This window comes from Hemitrygon akajei, chromosome 9, assembly GCF_048418815.1.
Source record: "Hemitrygon akajei chromosome 9, sHemAka1.3, whole genome shotgun sequence".
In the NCBI taxonomy this organism is placed as follows: Eukaryota; Metazoa; Chordata; class Chondrichthyes; order Myliobatiformes; family Dasyatidae; genus Hemitrygon; species Hemitrygon akajei.
Genome location: NC_133132.1, coordinates 161,883,433 through 161,905,038, shown reverse-complemented (window position 1 = coordinate 161,905,038; position 21,606 = coordinate 161,883,433). Strand labels below are relative to the sequence as shown.

The window sequence follows — 21,606 nt, the reverse complement described above, 5'->3', positions numbered from 1 at the left end:
TGGTGGCATCAAGATTCATCATCACCGAGGAAGACATCAGAAGAGCCTTCCTGAAGATAAATCCAGGGAAAGCAACGGGCCCAGATAGAGTCCTGGGATGGGTTCTCCGGGCCTGTGCAAGCAAGCTAGCTGGAGTGTTTGCTGACATCTACAACTGCTCCCTGCTTCAGTCTAACATCCCCTCGTGTTTTAAGAAGGCAACGATAATACCGGTGCCAAAGAAAAGCAAGGTGGCATGCCTGAATGACTACCGACCTGTGGCTCTAACATCAATTGCTATGAAGTGCTTCAAGCGATTGGTTATGGCACACATCAACCATAACCTGCCGGTCAACCTCGACGCTTTGCAATTCACCTACCGGAGCAACAGGTCAACTGCAGATGCCATCTCTCTGGCACTACATTCCTCCTTAGAACACCTGGAGAATAAAGATGCATATGTAAGGCTCCTTTTCATTGAATACAGCTCTGCCTTTAATACCATCATTCCAAATAAACTGATTCCTAAGCTCCGGAACCTGGGTCTTAGCACTCAGATCTGGAGCTGGATCTTCAACTTCCTCACAGACAGGACCCAGGCTGTAAAAATAGGGGACAAGCTCTCCTCCACAATCACTCTGAGCACCGGTGCCCCTCAAGGCTGTGTACTCAGCCCCCTACTGTACTCACTGTCCAACCATGATTGTATAACCAAGTTTCCATCAAACTCAATATACAAGTTTGCTGATGACACCACAATTGTAGGCCATATGTTGGGTAATGATGAGTTGGAGTACAGAGAGGAAATTAAGAACCTGGTGGCATGATGTGAAGACAATAACCTTTCCCTCAATGTCAGCAAGACGATGGAATTGGTTGTTGACTTCAGAAGGAGTAGCGGACCGCACGACCCCATCTACATTGGTGGTGCGCAGGAGGAACAGGTCAAAAGCTTTAAGTTCCTCGGGGTGAATATCACAAATGACCTGACTTGGTCTAACCAAGCAGAGTCCACTGCCAAGAAGGCCCACCAGCACCTTTACTTCCTGAGAAAGCTGAAGAAATTTGGCCTGTCCCCTAAAACCCTCACTAATTTTTATAGGTGCATCGTAGAAAGCATTCTTCTAGGGTGCATCACAACCTGGTATGGAAGTTGTCCTGTCCAAGACTGGAAGAAGCTGCAGAAGATCGTGAACATAGCCCAGCACATCACACAAACCAATCTTCCATCCTTGGACTCACTTTACACTACATGCTGTAGAAGCAGTGCTGCCAGGATAATCAAGGACAAGACCCACCCAGCCAACACACTTTTTGTCCCTCTTCCCTCCGGGAGAAGGTTCAGGAGCTTGAAGATTCGTATGGCCAGATTTGGGAACAGCTTCTTTCCAACTGTGATAAGACTGCTGAACAGATCCTGACCCGGATCTGGGCCGTACCTTCCAAATATCCGGATCTGACTTGCACTACCGTACTTTCCCTTTTCTACTTTCTAATCATGATTTATAATTTAAATTTTTATTATATTTACTTCGATTTGTACTTCAGGGAGTGCGAAGCGCAGAAACAAATATCACTGTGATGATTGTACGCTCTAGTATCAATTGTTTGGTGACAATAAAGTAAATATGGGATTTTGTTTTTTTTAATTAAGCTGCATGCATTGTAAGTATCTGGTTTGCACAGACAGTGGTGGCGCCACAGTCTCGTTGTCTTGAGCAATGTCATTAAAGTTCTATTCTATTCAAATGAATTATTCAAAAGAATAAAGAATGCTTAATCAAACAATATATTTACAATATTACTCAAAATGTTACTGAAATATTAAATACACAAACAATGCATGTCTTTACAGGGAGAATGTTGTAAGGTGATGTTGACAAAGGAATGAGAGGAGAAAGTACATTTAGTGGTGGAATATTGGTTTGCATGCATAGAACAGGGCTAGTGAAAATATGCAAACTTAAACTGCACATCCTGATTTAGAAATGTTGCCTTATTTACTTTCCAGGTACAAACTTGCTTTTGCCCAAAGTAGGGCTGCCAACTTCTACTTTGATGGTTCGGGCTACGCTTTTGTGCGCAACATCCAAAGGAGAGGGAAATTCAACATAGCAACTCGGTTCAGTCTGGACATTCGCACTTCAGCTGACAGTGCCCTCCTACTACTCATGGTGAATGGGGTAAGAGCAGCCATATCTCTACAGGATAACACCAGAAGTTTTGAATCGCAGAGAGAATAAAACATACAGGAAAACAACAGGGAGTGAGATGTTCTCTGCTCAGAGCATATATTAAGAGTTAAATTAATAATAGGCATTAAAATTAACAGATGAAAAGGTTTCTACCTGAATACATTCCCCTAGTATCTGAAATTAAAATTCATAACATCCATCAGCAAACGTTGGGCATAGGGAGGTAAATAATTAGTTTAATTAGGGATTTAGCTCAGTGACAGGCTGCCCAGTTACACCAGGAAGACCAATTAACCCACTGACCCGTACATTTTTGGAATGTGGCAGGAAACCAGAGCACCGGGAAGAACCCCACGTGGACAGGGGGAGAACATACAAACTTTTAGCAGGCAGTAGTGGAAATGAACCTGGGTCACTAGTTCAATCGTGTTATGCTAACCGCTATACTACCGCACCACCAAATTCATTTAAATTTATTGTTGATAATTGCGAACTTTTCATAAACTGCTCTCCACTACACTTCTATACGACCATAAACCCACCCCACCCATACATGTCCACACACGCTGAGTTCCAATTCAGCGCAGAATAGGCTCTTCTGGCCCTTTATGCTATTGCTGCTCCTGCAACCCCATGACCCCAATTAACCCTAACCTAATCATGGGACAATTTTTAAAAGACCATTTAACCTACCTGGGCAGTGGAAGGAAACAGGAGCACCTGGAGGAAACACAAGCCTTCCACAGGGAGGATGTATAAAGATTCCTTTCAGAATGGCACCAGAACTGAACTCAGAACACTGGAACGCCCTGTGCTGTAATAGCGTCACGCTAAACGCTACACCACCGTGGCACCTTGCTTCTTGCATCATGCAATATTTCAGAATTACAGTTCTTGTACAGTCAATAAATATCAATGTGAAATTCCAATTGTCAGTGTATAAAAAGAATAAAACTTTTTAAACACCATTGATACAGAAAAAGTTCATAAATAATAACAATGAGAGAAGAGACACCAACGCCTTGGTAAAGGTTGCCGTTTAAATTCTGGCAGCAAATATAGTTCACTACTTTCATTAACTTTTGCAAGATAACAAAGAATCAACCAATTAAAAGCAGAGATTGGAGTTGGCGGATTGATGTTTTTATTTAATGGAAGCTTGTATGATGTGTAGCTCTGGGGTTGTGCTCCCAATGGGTTTTTTTTCCGCAGTTTTTTTTCAGTTAGTAGGGTCTTTTTTAGTTAGTTAGTAGGGGTTCTTTTTTTCCCTTTTTTCCTTCAAAAAATAATATTCTTAACACTATTTTTTCATATTATTATTGATACATTGCTTAGCTTTGTTAATCAGTTATTTGCTAATTTAATTCTTTATTGTACATAATGACATATTGACTTAATGTATCTTTTTTGTTGGTCTTCAATAATAATTAATAAAAAAGATTTTAAAATGAAATGAAAAGCAGAGAGGCACGGTAGTGTAGTGGTTAGCATAACACTTCACAGTGCAGACTACCTGGGTTCAATTCCCGTCATTGTCTGTAAGGACACTGCCTGTACGTTCTCCCAGTGACCATATGGGTTTCCTCCAGGTGCTCTGGTTTCCTCCAAAGATGTACCAGTCAGTGGATTAGTTGATCATTGTAAATTGTCCCATGATTTAGGTTAGGATTAAATCAGGAGATTGCTGGGCAGCATGGCCCTTCAAAGGGCCAGAAGGGCCTCTTCTGCTCTGTAACTCAATAAATGGAAGTAAATAAACTGAACTTGTATAATAACTCTAATGACATATTAATCTGGAAAAGCTAATGGCATGCTAACAAGCAATGGTTGTAAGTCTGCAATGGCCATGTAAAAGCAAATTTTATTTCATTTATTTCATTTACAATGACTATTAACCCAACCGGCCTGGAGGAAACCCATGTGGTCAGGGGGAGATAGTACCGACTCCATAAAGGCAGTGGCGGGAATTGAAACCAAGTCGCTGGTACTGTAAAGCATTTTGCTAAACAGTATGCTACCATGCCATCCCTTTAGCTAACAATCAACAATGTTTTCCTTCCATTAAAACTGTTCCCAAGTCACCCATTTGGAATGTCTATCGTGTCAGTCTGAAAACAAGGCCAAATATGTGGATTTTAGTTGGCTGAGTTGTTGTTCGTTTCAAGCATTTTTGTTTGATTTCTCATTTTAGATTTCCAGATATCTGTGTTTTTTTGTAATTATTTTTAAACAGATTGAACCAAGGCCATATATGTATTGTTTTGTACATTTACAATCTGTGTTTTAGTCTGTGCATGGAACACACATTCTATCTTCTTTTTTTTAATGGAGATGATTTTGTCCCACTTTTGCAGGATATGTTTTTCAGTATGGAAATGCAAAATGGCTACATACGATTGGTTTATGACTTTGGATTCAGCAAAGGCCCTGTAGTCCTCGAGGATACTGACAAGAGGAAGCTTATCAATGATGCAAAATATCATGAGGTAAATGAGACCGGGCAGTGTTTAAAAACTTAAGCAACACACACACAGATTGCTGGAGGACCTCAGCGGGATCAAATCTGTGGAAATGAATATACAGTCGAGACCCTTCTTCAGGACTGGAAAGGAAGGGGGAAGATGCCAGAATAAAAAAGTGGGAGGAGGGTCAGAAGAATAGCTAGAAGGTGATAGTTGAAGCCAGCTGGGTTGGAAAGATGAAGGCCTGGAGAAGATGGAATCTGATAGGAAAGGAGAGTGGACCATGGGTGAAAGGAGGGGACCCAGGGGGAGGTGATGGCAAGTGAGAAGAGATAAGAGGCCAGAGTAGGAAATAGAAGAGAGGAGGCGGAAGGTAATTTTTGCAAGCATAAAAAACTTAAATTGTTTCAGGCCAAAAATATGAAAATGCCAAATTACAGCTTTATTTTAATTGAATCATAGAAAATTGCATCAAGATTTTTGGAATGAATGTTTTGAAATAGAAATGTTTATCCTGTTTAATTTTGACGCAGTTGTCCATCCTCATTCTTGATGGTTGATTGCATGACTCAAGTTGCAAAACTGAATTATTGGGGTACAGTTAAAATCATTCAGCACCAGGAAGACAGGTTTTTTTTAAAGATGGAGCAGTTTAGTTTTATGTAAATATTAAAATGAAGTATGATATTGGAAACATATAGGAATTTGGCAACACTACATTATCTCAAGTGTCAAAGATAATGCATTCTTCTACATAGATCTCCAACTTTTTGCTATCCTGACCAACATTTTTCCATCATGAATGACACCTAAAAGTAAATTGATTTGATGAATTTCTATCATGATGTGGGGAGAGAACTGCTGCCCATATCCTCCCTGATCATCCTTGTACCTCAACAGAAGTTATTTAAAATGTTTTAAACACATTTTGATATGAATTGTATTATATAAGTTAAAATATTAATTGTTTTCAGTGAGCTGATACCATGTTTTTAAAGTTCTTTGCAAGTTTACAAGCCATTTGGTAGGGAAGATATATATTGTTTTGGATTTTAATTGTTTATTTATTGAAATAAAGCACAGAAGAGGGCCTTCTGGCCCTTCGAGCCATACTGCCTGGCAATGCCCTGATTTAATCCTAGCCAGGAGAATTCACAATGACCAATTAACCTACCAACCGGTAGGTTTTTGGACTGTGGGAGGAAACCAGAGCACCGAGAGAAAAACCTCACAGCCATGGGGAGAGAAACAAAGTGCTATAGGCAGCAGTGGGAAAAGAACCTGGGTGGCTGGTACCGTACACTGTTGTGCTAACCATTACGCTATCTTACCGCCTTTCATTGCCAGCCTTGTTTCGCCCACATCAGGTTGCTGCAAGGTAAGCATATACTGTTTCCGAGAAATAGTGTGTATTAACAATTGTATCACCCCCATTCAGGTCTCATTCATTTACCACAATTACAAGAAGGTAATCCTGCTGATTGACAGAACCAATGTAAAAAGTGTTGAAAATGAAAAGAAGAATATGCAGTTCTCTAATGTCTATGTTGGAGGAGCCCCTGCTGAGATCTTATCAAGGTTAGTTACCGTAGAGTGTAAAGGTTTAAAAGAAGAAGAAGGAAGCCCTTAACTCCAAGTGGCATCATCAGGACACTGTAGTGATTGTGTTTTTTTAGCAGGCTTTCTTATTTTTACGAGGCCAAGTTCCTAACTCGATGCTCAACCCAGCACAGATGGAAAGTGTGCAAGGGAGCCGGGTGTGTGTGTGTGTGTGTGTGTGTGTGTGTGTGTGTGTGTGTGTGTGTGTGTGTGTGTGTGTGTGTGTGTGTGTGTGTGTGTGTGTGTGTGTGTGTGTGTGTGTGTGTGTGTGTGTGTGTGTGTGTGTGTGTGTGTGTGTGTGTATATATAGATATATAGAGCCAGGGTGCCTAAGAATGTTGCATGGTACTGTAGTAATTTTATGTATTACGCTGTACTGCTGCCACAAAACCAATCAAATTTTATGCGATATGTGAGTGATGATAAACCTGATTCTGATATGGGTCTCTGTTGTGGACTGAGAGTGGGAAGGGAGCAGGGAGAGGGGAGGGAGTGGGAAGCACCAGAGACATTCTGTAATGATCAACCAACGAATGTCTTGGGATCAAATTACCTTGCCTGGTGTCCCAATGCTGAGTGTGTCTGCACCTGCGCCACCCCTAACCCCAGCACTCCTTCTCTGCCATCCGTACCATACCCCTCCCTTGATACTGCACCCTCACCATTCCCAGCATCCTTTGCTTCTACCAGATTTACAAACTTGCTCTCCGCTCCACGTTGACAGATACAGTACTCTGCAAAATTATTAGGGATTCTAGCTGTATATGTATATGAGTGCCTAAGACTTTTGCCCAGCACTGTTTGTGTTAAACTGAAAGCTAATTTCAAATAAATGAGAGGGAAATGTATTAAGCATTGAAATCAAGTAGAAGCTAATTTTGTCCAAACACTCAGTTTTAACTAGTTGCTTTAATTCAGATGCTGTATTTTCTTGCAGAATTATCACCTGAAGGTTCAGCAAATATATGTTCAAGCCTAAAATCAATGAATCTAATTAAGTTATATGGCCAGTTCTGTGTGTTATATGATTTTTTAATTGCTTATCTTATTTGGCAGTTATAAAATTTTCATAATGCGTTAGATGGCAGAAAACAAATAAATGACAAGATTAACGGGATGCGCATAGGTGTATTTCATTGCTTTTATTTTAATCGGAAATTGTATTTCTACATTTTAAAGCATTTAAAATGACTTTATCTGAAAAGAAATGATTAAAACATACACACAGGAGATTCTGCAGATGCTGGAAATCCAGAGCAACACAAGATGCAGGAGGAAGTCAATAAACCAGGCAGAATCGATGGAGGGGATTAAACAGTCAATGTTTCAGGCTGAGACGAGGGGCAGAAGCCAAAATAAGGTTGAGGGAGGAATAAGATGGCAGGGGTTAGGCAAGACCAGGTGAGAGGAAGGTGGGTGGGTGGGGAGAGGGGATTTTCATGTAAAATGAACACATGATTTTCATTATTTTTGCAATTAGCCTAGCAGCTATGGAAGGTCTACTAACGCGGATGGACTTGTGCCAAATACAACCCAATGTGGATGCTGTGAGAAAATGTCTCGGCATAAGTTCCGGACAGGCTCTGCAAATTTGTGCTCGTTTACTAGAGCCTTTAAGGTTGCTATAGCCTTGGCTGGTAACAGGGATAAGCTCCCACTACCTATTGAAAAATGCTCCCAATGGCACACACCTCAAATAGCCTCCAACATCCAAGTCCAGTTCCTGGCCTTCACGTGTGGCTTAGCTACTGAGCCCAACAGAACCGTTTCTACCGGCAGAAGGGGAAAAGGTGGGGTACTGGCTCCTTAAAACCAGTCACTTTGGGCAGATAAGGCTCATCGGCCACAGTTGGCAGTTCATCTAGGAGGAGGAAAACTCTGATCTCAAACCTCCACTGCCTTGCAACTACATCTACTCATGGGGAAGGCTTCGGGAGTAAACCCCAAGGGAAAAGTCCGGGGCTGGAGTGCCTATGGCAGTCCTACCCCCCACCTTCTTACCCTGATTTCTCATCTTTTTATCCAGTTCTAATGAAGGATCTCAGCCCAAAACCTCAAGTGTTTACTTTTCTCCCATTGATGCTGCTCGGCCTGCTGAGTTCCTCCAGCATTTTGTGTGTGTTGCTCGGATTTCCGGCACCTGCAGATTTTCTCATGTTTGTGAGCCCTACATTGAGTTCAGCGTTGACCGCCAACTCCTGCAACACCGCTGGTGCCAAACTGTATCGGCATCTGCTGTTCCTTTGACTCAGCTGCATGGAGAGGGGGAGCCCGCTGCATGGGCAACAACTTGCTGTCCGTATCGTACTGCCCTGGCTCGCGTATTGACTTCGACAGCTAGGACACAACATCCATAGTCAACCCTGACCAATGGAGGACACCACTGGAGTCAACATAGAGACCAGGAGCAGAGAGGACTATCAGCATTTCCATATGTCAATGAGTAGGCATCAAGGACCCTGGTAAAGCAATAAATGCCTGAGATTCACTATGAAACTCCTGGTGCTTATTAGCAAAATTCAGCCCAGCAAATGTATAATGATATCTTGTCTATTGTTGGATAGGCTCAGGTCGCACATTGCTGTAGATGCAGGATTTCGGGGTTGCCTTAGGAGCTTCCAGTTCCAGAGGAGAGACTTCAATGTACTAGAGGAAGAGGAGACATTCGGAGTTAGCAGTGGCTGTACAGAAGATTCTCTTGTAAGTTCATTTCAAGTTATTAATGTGTCTAAACATGGGCTAATATTAAATCTGGGCTTTGTGAAACTAACTGGTGTCTGGAGATTGCTTCAGATAACAGTAAATATATACTAGCCAAAATATAAATTTATTTTGTTGTCAGTGATTGAAACCCTGTTAAATTCAATGATTCCATTTTGCTTCCTTTCTCTCTTTGTATCATTTCAGCTGTTGGTTCTCCATCTGCAGAAATTCTTCAGTTTTTTCACACAATGACACAATCTGATCTTCTGGATATTTCTCACAGTTCTCCAATCAGATTCCTTCTTCTACAGCCCTTTATCTCTTCCACCTATCACCTCGCAGCTTCTTACTTCATCCCCCTTTCCTCCATCCATCTTCCTTCCCCCTCATCTGGTTTCAGCGATTATTGGCCACTTGTACTCCTCCTCCTCCCCTCTCACCTCCTTACTCTGGCTTCTTCCCCCTTCCTTTCCAGTCCTGATGAAGGGTGTCGGCCCGAAACGCTGACTGTTTATTCCCATCCATAAGTACTGCCTGACCTTCTGAGTTCCTCCAGCACTATGTGTGTGTTCCTTAAGATGTGTAGCACCTGCTGAAGCTCTTCTATTTGCATACTCTTTTGTTTGTTTTCTTTCTGATTCTCCTCGCTAACCTCTCGGTCTCATGGCTTCATAAACAGTTTACTGCCAGGCAGTCCTGACACCACCCTTACAGAGACACACCCCCTTTCTCCTCTCCACGTATCCCCCAACCTCTCTCCAATTTGCTTTCTTTCTTTCCCAATTCTAGTGCAGGCTCTTTGATCTGACTCGTCTCCATTTCTCAGTCCTGACCTGATTAGTATTTCCAGTTAGAGACATAAGGTCACATCGTGGAAGCAGGTTTTCTGGCCCAAATCATCCAGTCCATAGCTTGCCATGATCTTATTGAATGGTCGGACCAGATGGCCTACTCCTGCTCCTATTTCTTATGTTTTTGTCTTCTTGTCCCATTTGCCACTTTTGGACCATGCTCCATAAAACCAGGGTTTCCCAACTATTTTTATGCCATGGACTAATGCCCCATTTAGCAAAATGTCCATGGACCCCAGGTAGGGAACTTCTGCTCTAAATCCTCCCCCATGTATTTAACCAAATCCCTTTTGAATGTAATTACTCCTGACTCTGTGATGATATTGGGTTTGCTGACTGTGAAGTTCTAAACTCAAATGGAAATTTTAAGCCCTTTCGGATATAGATAGCTATGGGTGCTCTCACTAAAGGGTGGTTATACTGTAACTATCTTTGCTTCAAAAGCTACCTCACTTCCCTGTTTCTCCTCCACAATGACTTCCCTCTCCCTACCAGGAAGATATTTCCTGCTAACAAAGTAGTTTAAGCACTGTTCACTTACATGTTTAAATCCAAACAACACTCCTAAAACACATATGAAGCTATAGTTCCAGAAGTAACCATTAGCTCCCATTAAAAGAAAGCCAGACAATGCTATAGCTATCAATGGTGTGATTTTGTTTGCAGGCATTGAATTAATGTTTCATTGTAATTTTGTATTAGTTAGTATGTTATTTGGTATTTTTGTACTTCGGTCACACTCAAATTGTATTCAACAAATTTTAAAACATGCACTGTATTTAATAGTTAAAGTTGTGTTATAGCAGAACAATACTGCAGGCAAGTTAAAGAAAAATGAGCATGATTTTACAAGATAAAATAAATGGTGATAATCTTCTTCTTTTCACTCAGGATTGAGGATGATTTGCTTCCACTCTGCTTTAGTGGTCCTGAAGTAGCTAATGAGACCAATAAGGTGTTAGTACACTCTTCTGCAGGTAGGGCAAGTGATAACTTAAAGAGGAAGTGATAGGGATGGCTGATGGGGCAGGAGATGGGTGAGACGACAGGATACATCTGAGAGCGGCAGGCTAGGGCCGGTGATTGGCTAACAGGGAAGCTTGCTGGGGCAGGAGACTGACTGATAGGGCAAGTGGCTGGTTGGTTTATGAGGCACTGTGCTCTTTCTGCTAGTTTCACAAGGTTTCTGTGTGTTCTAGATAAAAAAGGACTTGACACTCTCAATACAATACCAAATAGTCCTTCTCCACTTTGAGATGTTATAGGCTAGAGAGGGGTTTCCCACCCTGGGGTCCGCAGTCCTCTTGGTTAATGGTAGGGGTCCATGGCATAAAAAAGGTTGGGAACCCCTGGACTAGAGGATTCCTAATTATAACACATTCTGGGAAGTTTTTAGCATATTTCTAAATCTTATTTTTCTCTGTCCACCTGCTAATCTCCTCCATGTCAGAGCTCGGAATATGTTTACCCTGAGGTCACTAATTCATTGAGTCCTACTGTAGATTCTCTGGGAGATTCAAACATATTTTGTCACAAGTCTTCACCAATTTCCAAATTCTAAACATTTGAACTTTCTGTGCGTTTCTGGGAGAATGAAGACAAGACTTTAATTTTAATTGAGCTTTTACAATACATAATTGCTAAAAAGTACTTTTTCCTTGAATTAAATCAGGAAAGCAATAGCGCAGAAACCAATAACCAGCAATTAGCAGGGCACAATACAAAACTGCAAGAAACAACTTGAAGCAACTCTTCTGAAATTCATGGATGAATCATCGACTAAAGCAGGGAACCCCAACCTGGGGTCCATAGACCCCTCAGTAAATGATGGGGATCCATGGCGTGAAAAAGGTTGGGAACCCCTGGCCAAATGAGAAAAAACATCTTGTGAATATGATCGTTTCTACAACTGATTTTCTTTCAATGTGCATTTCAATATTGGACTTGTGGTTCACAGATGTCACGCATGGCCTACTTCAATGGTGAAGGTTTCATCTCTTCCGTCGACAAAATCACACCCTTTTCGAATTTCGAAGGAGGCTTCAACTTCAGGACTTTACAATCAAATGGGCTGCTTTTCCACTACAATGAAGGAGTGAGTATCAAAGAGATACCTTAGAAGGAATTCTAAGCGAAAGCACTCTCTAACATTTTAGAGAAAGATATGTTTAACTGTATTTTCTTTGGTTTTAGAAGTGCAACATTTTTATTACCTAAAGAGAATTCCTAGTCAGACTTGCATCCCAGCTAGTCGGTTTTGTTGTTGCTGCAATAGGGACTATCCTCTGCCATTTAATTTAGTAAATGTTATAATCAATAAAGAGGAAAACATATGTTGCTTTCCACCATGCCATTGATCATAGTTTGTGAATAATTATCTATTTTTGATTTTAAAGTTATATTTCAAACATTGGCATTCAAGTCAAATGATATGAACATGGAGTGAAGAATAAGTATGTAAATCTGGTGAGAGCAAAGGATGTTGGGAATGGCGGGAGTTGAGTGAGTGCCATAGGAGGGGTGTGAGACAGGTGGCAGATAAGGAGTGCAAGGTGGGGGGGTTGGTGTGGGTGCAGACACACTCAGTCCTGAGACACCAGGCAAGGTCATTTGATTCCAAATTAGTTTATTGATCACTACAGAATGTCTCTCTGGTGCTTCCCACTCCCTCCACTCTCCCATCCCCTTTTCCCAACCATGATTCCCTTCTCACTGCCCCCTTCCCACTCTCAGTCCACAACAGAGCCCCCTTCTCACTCACATATACCATGAAATGTGTTTCATTTTTTGCAGCACCAGTACAATGCAATACAGAATACTACAGTATTGTGCAAATGTCTTGGGCATCCTAGTTTTACATATATATATCTGAGACTTTTCACAGTCCTGTATGTGATGTGGCTCTTTGTCAATAGTGTATGTTGGCAAACACTGTTGCTGCTGGTTTGAGATTAACTTCTGTCTAGGTGCAGTGCAACCAAGATATTACTCTAAAGGCAGAACAAAAATAAAAATTCTTCTCAAGATCAGACATAAATAGTAAGATAAGAAAAAAGTAAATAAGAATAAGTAACAGAGGCCCTTTAAAACTGAGGTCAGAAGAAATGGGTGGGAAATCTTTGGAATTCAATATTCCAGAGGACTACAGGACCTTAATGTTTTCTGGTGACACAGTTAGGGTAATACTACCAGTGCCACTGTCCCAAATTCAACTCCCACCACTGTCTGTAAAGAGTTTGCACCTTTTTCTGTGGCCACATGAGTTCCCTCTGGGTGCATTTGGGCAGTGTGGACTCATTGGGCTGGAAGGGATAGTTGCAGATTTATAACTGTAAATAAAAATATTCAATAGACTTAAAATGGCAGTCATCCATTTGCAAACAGCAGCCAAATATCAGCATTTATATAAAACCCAGCAGGTTTTTTCAAGTGGGTATCACGGCTCAACGATTTCCTAGAAAGGTGTTGATGTGTTACAAGCACTTTGAATGATTTCTGAACCATTAAAGGATAAAGTTGAGCAGTCAACTCATGTGAGCCAAGGCATTACTGAACTCTGCACTGCACCCTTTCTAATCTGTTTATATGTGTCGGCAGAACTAAGATAGTTCTCCATCTAAACATAGATCGATATTATATTTGAGATACAACCAAAAAAAATAATTAATCCATCCATGGCAATGTGCTTAATTTCTGTAACAATAAATTTAGGGAATTCTTTTAAGAAGCAACAGAATGAAGAGTTCAAGGAAATGCACTGCATCTGAATCATGTTTTTTTAAAGTATGTGATTATCTACCACAAAAGGAATTATCACAATCATAACAGCTAAGGATTTAAGAGACTTGAAAATAACCATATTTCTTGGATTCTGAGGATGTATTAAATGCTGCCGTAGATGTTAATGTTGAGGTCATAACTTTTTATAAATGTACAAAATATGTATTTATTTATTGAGATACAGCATGGAATAGGCCTTTCCGGCCACACTGGCCAGTTTCTCTAGCATAGTTACATGACAATGTAAACTGACCAATTAACCTTAGTACTCATTTTGACTTTGGGAGGAAACTGGAGCACCTGGAGGAAACCCACGTGGTCACAGGGAGAAGGTACAAACTCCTGACAGACAGTGGCTGGAACTGAAACGGGTCACCAGTACTGTAAAGCATTGTGCTGCCCCAGTTGCACAACTTAATCAGTCGTATATATGTAAGGAGTTGCAGTAGCTCCTTAATCGGCCTTAACTGTGTTCTAATCAAAGGTGCCAAGTAAAACTTTAATCCTTACGCCTGATTTCTTCACCACCTAAGGGTTGATTTCTCACCACCCATCCTGTCAGCCTGCAGGTCAGGCAGCATCTATGGAGAGGATTAAAAAGTCTTAATGAAGGGACGAGACCCTTTGTCAAGCCAAATTTCATTTCTGCCTTGCAAAACAGAAGTGAAAGTGCTCAAGTTCAATATTATTCTACTCAAAATCAAGGGAGCGAATTGTAAGGCGGCGTCCATCATTAAGAATTCCCATCTCCCTGGTCATGCCTTGTTCTCATTGTTACCATTAGGGAGGAGGTACAGAAGCCTGAAGGCATACACTCAGTGATTCAGGAACAGCTTCTTCCCCTATGCCATCTGATGTCTGAATGGATACTAAACCCATGAAGACTACCTCACCACTTCTTTATTTCAATTTTTTTGCACTACTTATTTAACTCATATATATATATGCTGTAATTCACAGTTTCTTCTCTATTATTATGCATTGCATTGTACCGCTGCTGCAAAGCTAACAAATTTCATGGCATACACCGGTGATATTAAACCTGATTCTGATTCTGAGAGGACTCTCTGGTTTCTAACAATATGATGTAATCTCTGTTGAATGTGTTGCCTCTGAGATAGGTATCCTGATAAAGATATGTCACAGAAACTGAAAATCCACCCTTGAATATCTAAATTAATTTATAAATCTCTTTTCAGGCTGATAACTTCTCCCTTGCATTGGACAATGGTACTGTCATTTTCAAAGTTAAAAAAACAACTTTGCACTCTACAGAGAACCAATATAATGATGGTCGGAATCATTTTGTTAGAGCAACTGTCACCCCCTCAAGGTAAGTATTACCTTGCATTAATTACCTTCTGCATTAATGTATGTACTAATATGCTCAAAGGTGTTGTCAACAGTTCTAAAGAATGGCCCTTAACATTCTTTGCCTCTCTCAACTTGCCTTGGGTGCTGGTTAGTCATCTTCTTGAACCATTGCTCTTCTTCCAGTGAAGCCCAAGATAGTGTCCACCCCCCATGTTCTCAAGGTAATCTAGGAATAAATTATGTTTGTTGACCATACCAGAGATGTGCCCATGATGACAAGTGAAAAATATTATTTAAAAAATAATTTTCTCACTGATGCACCGAGTTTCATCAGGATCACTCAACTCCAGAACTTTTCATCATAAAGGGGAATATTCAAAGCACAAGTAAATTTATTATCAAAGGACATATACGGTATGTCAGCACCTGTCTTTAGAAAACAAAGAGACGCAATAGAATCAATGAAAAATTACACACAAAGTCTGACTATCAGTGTGCAAAAGGAGACAAACTGCACATATAAAATTAGATGGATAGATGGCAGAGCTTGATAGGTTTCTGATTGGGCACAGGTTCAAAGGTTACAAGGAGAGATTGGGGAGTGGGGCTGAGGAGGGGGAGAAGAATCGACCATGATTAAATGGCAGAGCAGACTCGATGGGCCAAATAGCCTAATTCTGCTCCAATGTCTTATGGCCTATATGGATGGATGGATAGATGAATAGATTGATAGATGGATATATTAATGGACGGATACATGGATGGATAAATGGATGAATGGATGAACGGATGGACGGGTAGGTGGATGGATAGTTAGATGGGTGGATGTTTGGACGGATAGGTGGATGGACAGATGAACAGATGGATAGATAACACTGAGAATATAAGTTGTAGCGTCCTTGCTGTTGATTCCATAAGTTGTGGAATCAGTTAAGAGCTGAGGTGAGTGAAGTTACCCACGCTGATTCAGGAGCTAGATGATTGAATGGTAAATAACTGGTCCTGAACCTGGTGGTGTGGGATCCAAGGCTTCTGTACCTCCTTCCCAATGGCAGCAGTGAGAAGAGAGCTTGGCGGGGATGCTAGTATTATGTAAATATTCAGTTTTATTCACAAATCTTCAGCTAAGGAAGCAGAGCACGTCTGCATTTTCAGTGCTTTGGGCAATACTCAGGCATAGGCTGATGCAAAAAATAATATTCAGACCACACATGCATCAGACCATGAATGTGTTCAACAAATAAGAGTGTAACCATTTTGCCCTGATATTCAGTGGCATTACCACCAGTAAATCCACCACTGCCAACTTGACAATGTCAACATTAATCAGAAACTCAGCCAGCACAGCCATATAATACCATGGCTACACACTAGTCAAAATCTGAGTATCATGTAGAGAATGACTCACTTTCATTTGGCTGCCTATGGGACTGTCATTATAAATTTGTGTTCGCATTTCATGGACAATGTCCTAATATTCTTTCCACTGTTTCCAAGGCTCAGTTCTGGATTGTGATTGGATATCCCCACTCAGTTAGATGAGAACAGTTCCAGCAATAATCAAAGCATTCAACTCTATTCAGAGCAAAGTTGTCAGCTTGATTGTCACCTCACATGCCACATTATATGGTCACTTCCTCCACACCATCACACTGTAACTGTAGTGTAGTGTATCTATAAAACGCACTGCATGAACTTGCACTCATGAACAATCATGAACTCCTCACTTAACTCCTCTCAGATGTATAGCCTCTCCCCTATGAAGTGTGGTGGCATCCGTTGGTCTCGAGAAGCCATGGATCTGCACCTGGAGTTTCCAGGGCGCAGGCCTGGGCAGGGTTGTATGGGAGACCGGCAGTTGCCCAAGCTGCAGGCCTTCCCCTCTCCACGCCACCGATGTTGTCCAAGGGAAGGGCACTAGGACCCATGCAGCTTGGCACCGGTCGCAGAGTAATGTGTTGTTAATTGCCTTGCTCAAGGACACAAACACACTGCCTCAGCTGAGGCTCGAACCAGTGACCTTCAGGTTACTAGTCTGATGCCTTGCCCACTAGGCCACGCAGCAACACTCTATGAAGTGCAAAGGTAGCAAATACATAGGCACACAACCACTTGCAAGTTCCCTGTTAATTCTTACACCATTCTGTATTAGAAATAAATTGGCAACCCTTCTGCTCTGCAACGGTCTCCTGAAACTCCTTCCCCATGAGCTTAGTGGTAATGCCTTCACCCGGAGTATGGCAGCAATCCAAAAAGTTGGTTCACCATCATCTTGTCAAAGTGGTTAGGGATGGGCACCAAATACTGGCCCTGCCAGTAGAGACCGCGTCATGAAAAATAAATAAATACAACAAGCCCATTGATATTTAACCATGGTTTAGTTCGAAACACGCAGAAAAATGTGGTTGCGGTTTAAAAATGTTAAACAAGCTGTGTTAGAACCATGGATGTTTAAATTCATTGCCTTGTTGCTTTTGACTTATAGGTCTGGTTGACACCCCAGTTGGGTGGTCTTTCATTAATCCAGTTATAGTCACTGTTCTATAGATCGGTTGAGTATGCCCACAAGAAAATGAATCTCAGGGTTAGACATGGTGACATATATTGTATATACTTTGATAATAAATTTTGAAATTTTACCACATACCACCTTGAGATGAATTTTCCTGCAGGCGTTTACAGGAAAGCTATACAAAAGAACTTAATAAGAACTATACCTCAGGAGGAAAAGACTCATAAAGAACCAATGTGTAGAAGAAGACAAACTGTCCAAATAAATAAAATACTGAGAGCATGAGTTGAAAAGAATCTCTGAAAACGGAGTCTGTAGGTTATAGGAGTAGGTCACATTGCTAATATCAGTCCTTTGACCATTTCCATTTTCAGAACACCATATAACTTTAACTTTATTTTCTTGGTGGTTTATAATTTGACCCACAGGAGATTAATGCTTTGATAAACACAACCAGATGGCAGTCCCAAGCTTTGCTAATTAAACCTATTTTCTCATGTTTTTTTAACCTACATATAGCCAGGTTCCCAATGAGCCGATTAATAACAATTGTTAAGCATATCCTGTAATTTAGTGGTCACCAACCTTTTTAAGCCCAAGGTCCCCTACCTCGGCCTTAGTAAAAGTCAAGATTGACCCCAGATCAATTAGTTACACGCATGTGCACCAGGGCAGAAAAGACCGGAAGTAAAAATAATGTATAAACACCAGGGGTACCCACCTTTTTTTTTGCACCATGGACCGGTTTAATATTGACAATATTCTTGCGGACCGGCCGACGTGGGGGGGAGGGGGTGTTAAACACGACGGGAATACCGCGATACTCGAAGCAGGTTCCTTATGTCCAGTCTATTCCGCAATTTAGTTTTCGCGGTTCTCAGCACTTAGCTTCTGTCCCACGCTGCTCACTTTATTTCTGCTGAAAAAACTCAACAGGTTTGTCTTTAAGTGCAGGGTACTTGGACTCAGGGTGCCAAAGTAGTTTTGAGGGCTCCATTGCCTCATTAGACAGCCTCTGGGCCCAAACTGCAGCCTGCCGCCAGACGCCTTGGCCTTGGTCGTGGGTCGGGTGAGAGGACAAGGTCAGGGCTGGAGGTCCCCGTGCCGGGGCCACGGCAGTCGCAGTCTGAAGAGAGCGAGTGACCAAGCGAGGAGAGTGACAGGGTGCGCGCCCGCCCCCCTTGTAGGATCTATCGGCCGACAAATGTTTGTTTCAGTAGATCGCAGCAAGGTAGCTGCTCTGCTACTTATGAAACGCTGAGTCCAAATTAGGTCGTCTGTGAATATTTTAGCACCGGGTTCCCCACGAACATTCGGTGTGCTAAACAGGTTCAGAGGCAGTGCTCCAGGCCAGTAGCGACGGCACTTCCCACCGGCCGCACGAGGCCAATCAGTGATCCCTGGCGCGGGGGTATCACTGCGTTTAGTCGCCTGATGACCTCGCATGGGTTCAAGTTCAACAGTGAGCGTGACAGGGAATGAGGAAAGGTGCAGCTGACTCATATCGTTTCCTCGCGGCCTGGTGGTTGGGGACCACAGAATTACACTGTGTAGTGCGGGGGGAGCTACACACATGCGCACTGGGCAGAAAGAACGGAACTAAAACCCCGCAACCCATAAACAATCTCTCAACAGTATTTGTGTATTTATTTTTCATTTTTTTTTCGGGAGCTACTGGGAAAGTCTCAAAGTCGATCGCGATCGATGGATTGGTGACCACTACTGTAACTCTTAGGAAAGGCCTGCCATGGTAACACTGCTGAGTTCAGTCAGGTCAAGATGGAATAATGTACGGCTGAGTCTCCTAACCAGCCCTTTGTCGGGATTGTGATTCTCTTCCCTGATAGCCAGCCCCACCCCCATACAGAATCCCACCCCGCTCCCAACCCTATCAGATATATATTGACTGCTTCATGATACCAGAGGATGGAAATGGTTCCTGGTCCATTTTTATTCCAGATAGCAGCCATTATTCAGTCACAGTGTTGACAGAAGCAGTGACGAGCCACAAAAATGTGGCGACTGCTCTGACATGATCTGTGCTGACTGCAGGGATGTTATGACTGTTACCAGGTACAGATATGACCCAAGTGCGGAGTGAGAGATACTGAAGCAGGTCGATAGTTCACCAGACTTTAATGTGTAACCCCCTGGGTCGCCTCAGGCTCGCTCAGCTCATTCTCATCTAGGGGGAGTAGCCTTCGGCCCCACCAAACTGGGTAATCAACTGGTGTGGATGCTGTGTGATGTCCCTGCCTCGCCCAAAAACAGACAGTACACCATATGTGATTAAATGAGTACAATTTATAAAGGTTACTATAACTAAGTGATTAATAACGATACAGTATATATGAAGGAAAAACAATAAAGAAAAGGCGCCAAACTTATCAAAGTCCAAACCACTTCATGCACAACCTTTGGAGCTCAGTTACTGAAGTCTTCTGGCCACCATTCGATCCCCTCCGAACTCCTCGACTCGCAGCTTAGGACCATCCGAAGTGGTCAACCAAGCACATCTAGCTTCATCTCCTCTCCACGGGGTACCTCCTGGCCTTGGACCCTCGCCCAGCTTACAGCATCGTGTCCTCTCTCTCTCAACCCCTCACGCCGATCTCCCCAAAAGCCCGCCAACAATAGCTTACAGACTCAGAAGAAAGAACAACATTAATCCCAATTGGTTTACAAAGGAATACAATTCTCGTTATCAGTAAATTTTAACCCAAACAAGCTTCCAGCACTCTCTCGCAACAAAGAAGCATTCCTACTTTTAACAAAACAAAGAAGCCATTTTGATTACATACACAGTAACAAAGAAAAAGAAGAAATCCCCTTACAAATGCAAACAGCGTTAAAAGGAAAATAAAACAATAAACACTAGGCCAAACAGGGCTGTTAACTAAAACTCCCAAATGGAAAATGAAGCCTACACTGCAGCTGAAAAGTACATCTAAACATTAAACGAATACCACTAGGCTTCAGAGCCAGTTGACTCGACAGCCCAATTTCTCAGGGAAGGCCTAATGCAAACAGATAGCGAAGCGTTGCTCTGCTCTGTCCAAGTCTCGACAAGCACTACAATGACAAGGAGTTAAATACTATCACGATTAAATAATAATTAGCTGACACGTGCATATTCACAAGCGCAATTGCCGTATCTACTGCGCTGTCAAATCCGTTGTTGTGACAATGACATTCTTTCCAAATGATTTACTGAAGACCATGGTCACACCATCAGCTTCCATCTTTATTAGTAACATTCCCCCATCAACATTTGGTGGGACTCTCCATTTGGACTGACAGACCCTGTCTTGTCAGAAGGAATTCTTATTGGCAACTGTTAGCACAAAGTATGTTTGGATGAAGGTGAATATATAGGTGTGGATATACAGAGTATGGGTGGCGGGTTGGAGATACGTCTCCACCAAAGGAGGTGGAAGGCACTCCTTCCCTCCATTAGCCTGCAGGCCACCCTTGGGCAAGGTGTAGCACCTGTTTAGCCCCTCCCCCTCCCCACCCCCCCACCCCCGATCAGGGGTATGTGGAGCCATGGGAAGAGATGGTGGATGGTCATACGAGCAGCTGGTGCATATCACAAGTCCTGTTTATGTGACCACTGATGACAGGTATTGAAGAGTATTGAAGGTGGCTGGGGTCACCCGTCTTGTAAAGACACTGCCCAGAAGAAGGCAATGTCAAATTACTTCTTGAGAAAAAATTGCCAAGAACTATCATGGTCATGGAAAGACTGAATGTTTATGTCATATGCCATGGCACGTAACAATGATGATGATGGACATATCGTCTAAATGATCTGCAGCCAAACTATGATTTGAAGCATGGAGCCAAATGTGACAACAAAAAATCCCAATTAAATTAAAGGTTTGGGAACGGGGCAAAATTTCATTGATTGAAGTCAAATGTTTCAACAAGGCATTAGTGAATCCTGAAGGCAAATTGTTTGAACACAAACATTGTTGGTGCAAAACCTTTCTCTACAGTTATTTCATCCATGCATGATAAGGGCAACATGGACAACATAAGCAACGTGTACCGACTAAGCCCTTTCCCACCTACCCACCATCCCCCTCACCTATCAGCTTGTACTCCTTCCCCTCTCCCCACCTTCTTATTCTGCCATCTTCCCCCTTCCTTTCCCGTCTTGATGAAGTTGTCTCAGCTCAAAATGGCAACTGCTTATTCCTCGCTATAGA

General features: G+C 42.2%; 1 protein-coding gene across 1 annotated transcript in view; it reads left to right on the top strand.

Annotated features, from left to right (window-relative positions):
* Nucleotides 1-21,606, top strand: part of lama4 (laminin, alpha 4) — a 186,053-nt gene that overhangs the window by 130,351 nt on the left and 34,096 nt on the right. Inside the window, exons 25-30 of the mRNA XM_073057415.1 lie at nucleotides 1,991-2,162; nucleotides 4,529-4,660; nucleotides 6,075-6,214; nucleotides 8,800-8,935; nucleotides 11,747-11,884; nucleotides 14,769-14,902. Of these exons, the coding sequence (XP_072913516.1) occupies nucleotides 1,991-2,162; nucleotides 4,529-4,660; nucleotides 6,075-6,214; nucleotides 8,800-8,935; nucleotides 11,747-11,884; nucleotides 14,769-14,902 (852 nt within the window). The remainder of the gene's footprint in view (nucleotides 1-1,990; nucleotides 2,163-4,528; nucleotides 4,661-6,074; nucleotides 6,215-8,799; nucleotides 8,936-11,746; nucleotides 11,885-14,768; nucleotides 14,903-21,606) is intronic.